The sequence below is a fragment of the Colletotrichum orchidophilum genome, assembly GCF_001831195.1.
Source record: "Colletotrichum orchidophilum strain IMI 309357 chromosome Unknown Scaffold_80.1, whole genome shotgun sequence".
In the NCBI taxonomy this organism is placed as follows: Eukaryota; Fungi; Ascomycota; class Sordariomycetes; order Glomerellales; family Glomerellaceae; genus Colletotrichum; species Colletotrichum orchidophilum.
Genome location: NW_019173036.1, coordinates 93,612 through 103,658, shown reverse-complemented (window position 1 = coordinate 103,658; position 10,047 = coordinate 93,612). Strand labels below are relative to the sequence as shown.

At 54.3% G+C, this 10,047-nt stretch overlaps 3 protein-coding genes across 3 annotated transcripts; 2 read left to right on the top strand and 1 right to left on the bottom strand.

Annotated features, from left to right (window-relative positions):
• Positions 1-2,403: 2,403 nt before the first annotated feature.
• CORC01_09059 (uncharacterized protein) lies at positions 2,404-2,664 on the top strand (the record flags this gene model as incomplete). The annotated part of the gene is made up of 1 exon (XM_022620689.1): positions 2,404-2,664. A coding segment is annotated over one exon (261 nt), but the record flags the coding sequence as incomplete, so codon positions are not given.
• Positions 2,665-3,239: 575 nt separating this feature from the next.
• CORC01_09058 (uncharacterized protein) lies at positions 3,240-3,353 on the bottom strand (the record flags this gene model as incomplete). Its single annotated transcript, XM_022620688.1, has 1 exon — positions 3,240-3,353. One exon carries the CDS (start codon positions 3,351-3,353, stop codon positions 3,240-3,242), a length of 114 nt encoding a protein of 37 aa, XP_022472787.1.
• A 5,087-nt stretch (positions 3,354-8,440) lies between these two features.
• On the top strand, positions 8,441-9,463 carry CORC01_09057 (uncharacterized protein; the record flags this gene model as incomplete). The annotated part of the gene is made up of 1 exon (XM_022620687.1): positions 8,441-9,463. One exon carries the CDS (start codon positions 8,441-8,443, stop codon positions 9,461-9,463), a length of 1,023 nt encoding a protein of 340 aa, XP_022472786.1.
• Between the last annotated feature and the right edge of the window lie 584 nt (positions 9,464-10,047).

Sequence of the window (10,047 nt, the reverse complement as noted above, 5' to 3'; positions counted from 1 at the left end):
GCATTTTTCATGCACCACCGATGTCCGGCGCCCACTGACAAGCAATCGGCTTGAAGCGATCAGCGGGTCTTCTGCATTGGTAGCAGGACATTCAGCTGCTCAAGGGGTACAACGCACCCAACCACGGGACCCCCGTATTCGGTCACCAACCAAGGTATGTCTCCTGAGTTGTGCATCTGCTAACTCACATGCTCTTTACACAGTCCCTTTTATGTGGCCTTGCCGGGAACCTTGCATTCCACACGTTGCAGTGGTATCAACGGCTTCGACTCAACCTTTACTCCACCCTCCTTCACCAGCCTCCCGGCGCCTGCGCCACACGCGGATCTCTAAGGGTGGGGCACTCGCCGCACCGTTTCTCCCCAGACCGGCAGTCCCTGTTCTATTTTTGGGTACTTACTCTTTCGGAACCTCGAGATCTGGGGAAACCCTACGGAGGACGATCGTCGGTTTTCGGGGTCGCCATTTCACCCCACGAAGACAGCTACGCAATCGCCTTGCTTTCGCATTAACGCACGAATATGCCTTCATACCTTTTTCACTAGCATATCAGCCGCCGTTGGCACTCGGGTAAAATAACATACGTCAATACCGGTACTCGTCCTCCACTTAGGCTTGGGCATAATAGCTGGTGGCGACTATTGGTACGGACCCCGTTGGCTTCAAGATCAGGTATGCCTTCCCTAGGAAACCTGTCCAAAATGATCCGTCCCGCCCGCCTAAGGTCCTCGGCTCAAGCTTGTCGTTGTTTTGGACCTAGCCTAGGTCACTAGACAGATTACATGTACCTTTGCCAGATTTCTACAGCAGCTACTGTCGTTCCCCCGGTGTCCAACTATGTTTGACGCATAAGGGATCATCCTGAATATGAGCAACATGTTACCTGTACTGGAAACGAAGTAGCAGAGCAAAGATTCCTTCTTGCATGGGCTTATTTCGACTCTCTCTCATTGAAGTTGTTGTGCCATGCTCCGCCAAAACCATTGGATCTCCTTCCGCACAACCGTGCGGCAAATCAGGATTTGCAGGTCGCGGGCCCAGCCACTGGGGTAGGGATCTGCCGCGAAGTGTGGCGACACCGGACACAGCCTCAGCCTGTGAAGCTTGGCTGGGTGCTACCTTACCTTGGACAAAAAATCCGGGCCCGAAACCCTTTTCTCTCAACAGACGACGAGGTACTGAGGTGTTCTGTAGGCTTTCAATGGCCCTGGAAAAGATAAGCCTCACATCCTTGGATGAGATCCTTGGATGGGAAAATTCATGTGACGCAGGTCAAGTGATCGCAACCGCGGTCACAAGCTCTGGCAACCGACGGGCTGTCAAGCCAGCCACCCGAGGTGCGGCAAACAGCGGCGGAGCCGCCTGCGTCGGCGACAGGCGAAGGTCGCGGGGGCCAAAAATACCTAGGTAGTCAGCAGACCTACATACAGCTTGCCGCAACGGCATAGGAGCCGACTTCTGCCGACTTTGGTGCGCGCAAGACTGTACCACGTCCGCTTGAATGATTCCACGACGACCCGTTTGTTGCCTTCTGCCGCGACTACGATCGGACAACCGTCGCTCTGTCAGACTCCCAAGCGAGCATTCGCATCCGTCTAGGGTGCCATCACAAACCTACACTGTCTCTCCCTGCGATGCCGACAACGGGTCACAGAGCAGCCAGCTACTGTTTGAACGGTATCCTAAGATTGCCAGGGGACACCGTGTTCAATTTTGTTCGCAAAGGAAACCATTTTGCCACCATACCAATATGTCATGGTTGAGTTTTTCGATATCGACGACATGGTAAGGATATTTGCTTGCCTTCCGGACGTGTTTCTGGGCGACAGCCCCTTGTTTGAGTCAACAGCAACCGGTTCGGCATTTTGGCGACTCGATTGGACGGCAGATTGATTGGTGACAGATCTCAATCTGCTTCTGGAGAGGTTCGAGAACGGTTGTTGCTGGAGCCAGGCCCGTTCCTAATCCGGCCATCTTAGTAGGTATTAACCTCTCCTGATGACCATGACCTTGCTCATCCGCCTGTCCCCTATCCTGACGTCAAAATCGTTGCGCCATTAACGCGGCCATTGCTGCTCAGCGAGCTATCGCTGCGTCCCTCAGGAGTCAAGGGGAAATCCCTAGGAGCGTTTTGACTCCAACCGTCTCTCCTCATGATGGACTCTAGCATCCTTTAGCTCATGATTGGTCGAATATCAAGCCATAAATTCAGTATTTTTGCCAATCATGATGAAGTTGCTCGGCCTTTCCCCGTCGAGGCCCACATAGTCCGGATCTGGCCTTCAGCTCAACAGCCAATGAGGCACCAGAAGCCAGCTTTTTCCCAGACACACCTCAGCTCACCTCGGCCGCTAGCAAGGAGTGCAACCTTGCAAAAAGCCATCTACAGGCTGTCATTACTCGACGTCTACACCCTCAACCACCCATTCTTCCTCTCCACAACGATGTTGGATCCCGTTCCATTTGGACGGACCGACCCCCTTCGACTCGGCGGATGATCGAAGTTCAGAAGGGAGAAGGGCAATCCCACGCTTGCGGAAACGCTCTACACGCCAGTTCTCAGACGGAATAGCACCGCTGCCATTGTGGTACGTTGCGCCATCTGGTCTGATGTTGCTGTTCCAAGGCGGAGCTCGGCCGGGATTGCAGGCGGTTGAATATTAGTGTTGGTTCCTTTGGCGGTTCTTCCTATGGGCTCTTTGGCCGCTCCAATCACGGTAGTGCCCTGAGTCTCGTGAAAGTCGAGCCGGCCCAGCGATTGCGACCCTATTCACGAAAGAGGTCTAAGTTACATTTGGAGATGCCCAGTCAATGTCACATATGATGATATGCGGGTTATTGGGGGCTACCCGCCGTCGCGGCCGCGCCTGCGTCGTTTCAAAGACGATCTCCTGCTAGAGCCTACATGATGCAGGGCGACACGCAGAAGTGTCCTGAAGGCACATGCAAGTCATACTGGTACTAATAATTGTCAGAATGTGAGAATCAGCGTCTGAACCACACGACTGGTCAAGACAGACAGGCCATGACATGATGATTATCAGAGGCCGGCTCGTTCATCTCCGACGAGGTCTCAGCTAAGCCAGCACAGGATTGAGTATCATTTACCAGCCCGATCGCGATGGCTGTCTTGGCCATGATGTTACCTCTAGAGGCCAGTCGACGGTGGCAATACTTTGTCCCTGAACTAGCTAATAAGAAGCAAGCCGTAGTCTCCGGATCGTCGAAGTTGGATAAATTCAGCCGGGTGCATAAGCACAAGCTCTCGACGGAACCTCAGGATCGTTTCCTAGCGTCAGACGAGTCGACATTGGCTTCAGTTTCTCACACCTGCATATTCCAGTACTACCCATCCTAGACGATAACAAGTCTGGACCTGCGTGGGCACGGCGGGCTCGTATGCCTTGAGCACGATATCACAAACGTTTCCCAATCATGGCAGCCCTCGCGACGGTTGTACACTAAAGGCTCTGCACAAGCAGATCTGATACCTCGCAAAAAGAGCAAGGTGCATGATCATGGAACAGGCAAGGAGTTGAAGGGGGCGCGATGGGTAATATTTGGAATATGATATATCGAAAACTGTCTGGTGAGAAGGCCCGGCTCGGATAGTTTGAAATGACCGCGGAAGCGATCTAGACGGCCCCGGTGCAGACCCAGCCAGAGGTTGACCTGATTGTTGGACACTTGTCAGACGAAGCGCTACATTGACCGTGGACGTGAGGCAATCGCTCAGGCGCCTCTTGGTCTCCCCCACCTCACTGAGCATCGCTTCAAAGACACTGGCAGCTCTTCAACCAGGACGCACCCTGCAGCCTCCAAGTCAGGGGTGCCTTTTTCAAGAGATACATGTGAAAGAAGGCGCTTGTTGTTGATGGGTGCCGACAAGCAGGGGTAATCCTTCTTTGAGACAGAAACATTTCTGACAAGCCGTGACAAGCCAGCCCTGCTTGTTTCTTTTCTGTCAACCGGCTGCCCGGGGACTTTGGCAGTTGGGTTGGCGGTTCGTGTGACGGCAACGACAGCTCGGAGATGTCTCTCATCGGGCCTGTCTCTAGCCGGAGAGACACGGATTCAGATTCAGAATTCAGACTTAATGACGACGAGTTTTTCATGGGTGTTATCAAATCAGGACAGTTGGCCGTGGACTTTTGCAAATGCAACGGAGTACAGAGAGGGGGAAAGTATCTCTCTGGTGAAGAGATGCGGATGATACTTGAGCGACGCACTCTTTTTGGAGAGAGGGTACCCGGCCCCGAGGTGGCGGCGACTTGCTACCTATTGCGAGAGGGGGGTAAGTTGACTAAAACAACAGGCCCACAGGCCCAGCAGCCCGGATTCTATCTGTGTCCTTGATCGAGAAACAAGGCATCTCAGGCAACGGACAAAGGCCAACGTATTCGTACGGAACATATCATCCAAGAGGCAAGGTACGGCTACCACGGCGACTTACCTGCCTTGTCTGGATTTGGATTGTGGCCATGCCGCCATACTGTGTATTAGGGCGTATAAGGGTCGGCAACAAGGGTTCAGTTTTAGGCTGCGCTTGCTAAAGTACCGTCCTCTTGTTCGCACAGGCCACGGAGTCCAGGTAGACAACAGTCCGGTTTGCCTCACGAATGGCGGCAAGACGGGCTTACCTCGACAGAACCCAATCTAGGCGTCTGGGTGTTCAAGCATGAGGTCGCCTGAAATGCCAGCTCGTGAGACTACCTCGCGACCACATCGCCACATTTCAACGGGGCCATGACGGTTGAGTCTCTTGAACATCCCGAGGCACGCGATCTCTCTCGCCTTGAGGAAGACTTGTGTGGCGTATCTGAGGACGCGAGAAGCCTCTGAACGGGCCACGGACGACACCGACAAGCCACAGCCGACTTACGCAGACCCGCGGAGAAGTACACGGACACTTTGCTAGAAAGAACGGACCAAAAATTCGGATTGGGATGGCTTCCACGAGTCCTTACAGAACAAGACTGGAGGGGAAGTTGGAACGGCGGCGAGAGACACCAGTGACCCAGACAATGCAAGGCAAGGCAAGGCATGGCATGGCATAGCATGGCATGGCAGCACGGCCAGGCCTACGCTTGCACCTGCACTGACATCGGTCATTCAGCTCGCTGCTGGAGGATTTTGGGCACTTTTGCGGAATCCGACGGTTCCCATTCGCCTGACCTCTCGGATTCTGTCATTGAGCATATGCAGGTCGCAGCACAGCCCTGGTCTTGTACGGCTGTTGTCCCTACTGTAATTTTTGGGAGCCCCCCCGCTTCTGTCCTGGTGAGTTTTTCGCCGCCGCCGAGCCGCCGTCGCTTTCGCTCGCTCGCTCGCTTCATGCAGCGCATGCGCTGCGCAGCTCGGCACGTACTCTGTATCTGTATGTGCAGAGATCGGATACTCCTTTATTTTTTTCTCCTCTGAACCTTTTTTTAGAGTGCGCTCCATCGATTTGGTTCCAGAAAAAGCGGGAAGACTTTGACTTTACGCAGTACCTCGCTTCTCATTGCCGCCAACCGAATCTGCCGCGAATCTTTTGAATCGGGATTGCGGCCGAAGGGAGACGGACGGCAAATCAGTAGCAATGTTCCACTCTTGGCCTACCCTTCGGTCTGCGGACACTTTGCCTTGGACGTATTCGTACATGGCTCCGAATCCCATCCAGGGTATGATGCCGAAGTCTGTTCTGACCCAAAGACGGATCTACCAGAGCGTTTTGCGCCGCTCCCGAGGCCCCGTACCCAAGCCCATAGGAATCGCTCGTTTGTCTTCGCCTTACCACGCCCGGCCTAAGCAAGCCTTACCCGAGGTCGAATGGATTGCCGCGCCTGGGTTTCCTGTGCGCTTTGTCGCCTCTTAGCATGGTGTTGGTGTAATTTCGAGATTGTTGGAACGATGTTCAAGACCCGTCCCAAATCTCTCTCTCTCTTCCAAGAAGGTTGTATTCCACAGCGTTGGGCCAATAACGAAATGTGGCGCAGATGCAAAAGACGACGCACGCCTCACACAACGCACCCCAGAAGCCGTGATCTATCAAGTCTGGACAGCCTAAACCAAGATGGGAAATGTACGTCTAAAAACCTTTGACACAAAAAAAAAATAGCAGGAAGCAGTATCCATAACGGATAGCCAAATTCATCATGTCGCTATTAAACGTTCCGACTCAACGGGCAGCCTTCCAGCCATCTCGCCTCAGTCAGCGGCACTTCATCAACGCCACCAGCCAACCAGACAAGGTTTGGTAACATCGCCCTCACAACTCTCACAGACGGGGGCTCCCACCGGCAATAGAGAAAAAAGCCAAAGACGGAAGGAGGACCAAAAAAAGATGCTGGCCCAAGCTTGCGGCGCACGCAGGCGACGGCATCCGAAGCAGTCAGGGAGCTCCTGGCTTGTTCTAGGCTACATAGCCTAAGTTTGCCAACCTGCCAAACCTTGCTTCGGCTCACTCAGCTGTGTGGTTGCTTGGTGTACTTACTTTGCAACTGACATGACAGACTCACGCAAACATGTAGCCGCAGGTGTGGTGTCTACCTGCCTCCTTTGTACATGCAAGCAAAAGAGAGGCTACCCCGAGAGGGCGGCCGTGGGCCGAGGTGGGCTGGAAAACTGACTACTGAATAGTAAGGCCAGGCGAGTTTGGTTGCAATGTTGACGAAGGACGACGAAGAGGGCATTAGTGGAATGCCGATTGTGAAAGTGAACGGACTCGAGAGGCCAACGACCAACGCAGGTCCACGTTCGTTGGAGTCCTCCCATCCACCGACTTGACGTGTCCTACTGGATTTTGACCAGATCCGTCATGGGTTAGGATACTCTACGCAGGTTGGCATGAACAAGACGAGCATCAACGGCGGCAACGCTAACACCATGCCAGCGAGCTTGGGCTCCAGCTTCCAGCTCCCCCCCCGCCGCCGCCAGCCCTCAGCTCCATAGTGTGTCCCATGATGGAGGCAACAAGCCCCCTGTTGGAAGCAAGAAAAAAAAAAGGTGGATGGAGTCCCGGGTGAGGCGAGGAGGAGACCTGGAAGCCGGCCCAAGATGCATGCACCGCGCACCGAGGCTACCCTAACCTGAGGCCTACCTGCGTACTTCTCTGTACAGAGCCAGCCAGTCATTCAGAGTGTCTCTAGTGCCTGTCCTTGGATCAGACGCATGTACCGGTCCAGGGCCAGACATGTACCTCCCCGAGGTACATACCTATAGCAAGTAGGCCCCGGCGCCTTAGGGGGATCCGATGCTACTGCACAGCGCGCTGCGTTGCCCCCGCCGGCGCGCATCTCCATGGATGATGGATGTTCTGTCCTCCTGTCTCTTCCAGCTAGGTACCTACTGTGGGCTGGAAGCTCTGGGTTCTGAGCTCCAGAAACTGAGAGATCTGGTTCTGGCTATGGTTCTCTCCTTCTCCACTTGCTCCTCAACTAGTACGGGGTGCAAAGAGCGAGGAGCAAGGAGCAGCCAGTGACAAGTTCCTAGTGGAGGTAACCTGCCACACCCCTCCCCTCCCCTCCCCTCCCCCCATCCTTCCCTTCTGCCTGCGCCCTCCTCCCTCCTCCCACCTCCTGGACCATGGACCGCCTGCCGAAAGCCCACCGGGCTGGTTGAGGCGAATGGGAAAGAGGTAGTCAGTCAGTCAGTCAGTACCTACCGACTTTGGTGAGCAGGTAGGAGTGCGGGAGGTGCGAGAAGAGGCTGCGGGACACACTCGGAAGAAAAAGACTCAATTTCGTGTATCTTGGTACTTGACTTGACCGCCGGATACACCCCTGTTCCACGCATAAGTCCAAGTCCTCGAGTACTTGTCACTTCACCGTACCGCAGCCGCAGCACCACACCTGATGGGAGCGAATTACCACCCCCATGACAGGCCTTGACTGCGCTGAACAGCAGTGAGCATGAGTGGGCAAAGAGGCAAAGAAGGTTGACCGCAGCTCTCCCCACATCCTTCTCTGTCCAGGGCTGTCTCTTTCTCGGGCGATTATAACACCCCACCACCCTCGCACCATATCCGGCCTGCTTCTCACCCTCCCTCTTTCTCTTCACGAGCTCTTCGTCCACCTTCTTCTTCTTCTTATTCGCGGTAGCAGGCGTGCAAGCCAAATATCCCTTGTTATCCTCCCGGAATTCTTGGGACCGCCCAGCTCCGTCATCACTTGTTTCCTTTATTACTTCATTTTCCCTCCCCGTCTACCTCTCCCCGCTGTCCTCGAGGTGTCTTACCAAGATTCAAGATCAACAAGAATACCGCCCAAGATATCAACCACCAAAAAAGCCCATCTACCAAGAGTTATCCTTGACGACGACAACGACGACGAAGACGATAACGACAACGATAACAGCAACGCCGTCTCTTTTTTGTTACCTCTCACGCCAACTCATCCGCCTCGTTCCCTCTTCGGCCACAGACCCTTCTCCATCCTCCCCACAGACACCTCCAAACAAGATGCCTGTTCAACTGTTACCAGCCTCCGCGGCTGCTTTCGCCCCGAGAGCCTCATCAGTCAACGTCGTGCTGGGATCCAAGGTCGAACCGTGGTTGACACAGACACTGAAGCGCATCAACCGGATTAAGCGTCCACTCAACAGCGTCCCGCAACACCAGAGATGTCTGACCGAGACTCTCTCATCACCCAACGCCATCTGGACTCTCACTTCCATCATGCTTCCCAAGGCCCCAGAATCCGAATTGCGCCAGGACTCCAACCCCCTCGTCGAGGCCCTGTTCAACTACCAGCTTCTCCACATCGAAGCATACATTGTCCACGTCGACATGGTCCTGCGCAACGAGGTCGCTTTCAAGCTCACCACCGACTCAATAGACGCCCTGGTCGAGTATCACAAGGAAATTCACTGCATCGACACCAAGGCCAACACCTATGACTGGTCTGAGAAGGACCAACAGTGCAAGAAGCTGCATGAGGATTTTGTCCAAGCCATCAACAAGTTTGTCTACCGGACACATGTTACCGCCTTGGAAGGGCTTGAGGAAGAAGGCGCAGGCGAACTGCTCTCTGGTAAGAGCGAGGAGGTCAAGAACAACATCATGGGCCTCATGAAGCCCTTGCTGCCTCCTCCTCCCCGTGTTGTCGATGTCATCAGACAACCTCCCCTGCTCCCTAGTTCACCCGCAAACGCAAGCCTCTGGTCGCAACCCCCTACGCCAGCCAGCATGGTCGCCGTCGATGCATGGAGAGTTCTTCCCTCAAGTCCGAGCATCGCATCCACTTCTCAAGAGTCGACGCCAATCTGGGCCAACATTGGCATGAGCGAGGTTCAAATCCCCTCCCCTACGCCTGCATACAGCCAACCCTTCTCCACGGCCGGATTCTACTATAGCGCACCAGCAATCACAGCGCCCATCCCCGCGTTGCCTCTCCCCAGCATGTTCACGCCTCAGTGTGGTGTGAGCGTCGGCTACGGTGGCTTCGGCTGGGATCGCTACCAGGAGTACACGACAACGATGTGACAATCAGAACCTGTTACATCTGAGACTTACCCTGTCGTAACGACCTCATAGCATTGCCAGGCACGATGGTCCCATGTTTCCCGGAGAAAAGTTGAATTCCTCTCGGTCTGCTCGGCATTGAATCATCCACAGGCATATCGGCGTTTTGCATCAGCAGGGGAGCGAACGGTGTTACGGGACTCGCGAGATCAACCAAACCAAAAAGATGTAATCCGGCTTTTTTTCTTTTGTCGGCAGCAAGCGAGCGTATGATATTTTACTGTCTTTTCGATATCCGGGGAACAACAACAAGCACAACCACCAAACACTCTGCCGCAAGCTCGGTCACCTCTCATTCGAATCATCTCATCATGGCTGGGTCCGGGGCGGGCATTTGAGTGCATTTACATTTGGGTTGGGGGGTCTTTCGAACATATAGGCGGCCTGATCTCTTTTCCCCGTTTCTCTTATTTCCTTTGGGTCTTCTCTCATCTACACAAGAGGAACACGCAGCAATGCAAAAACCCCCCGCTCGGCTCCAGGCCTGGAGCCCGAGACAGAAGAGACCGACAACCTTTTGATTCTCGATTCCCCCGTTCTGGACT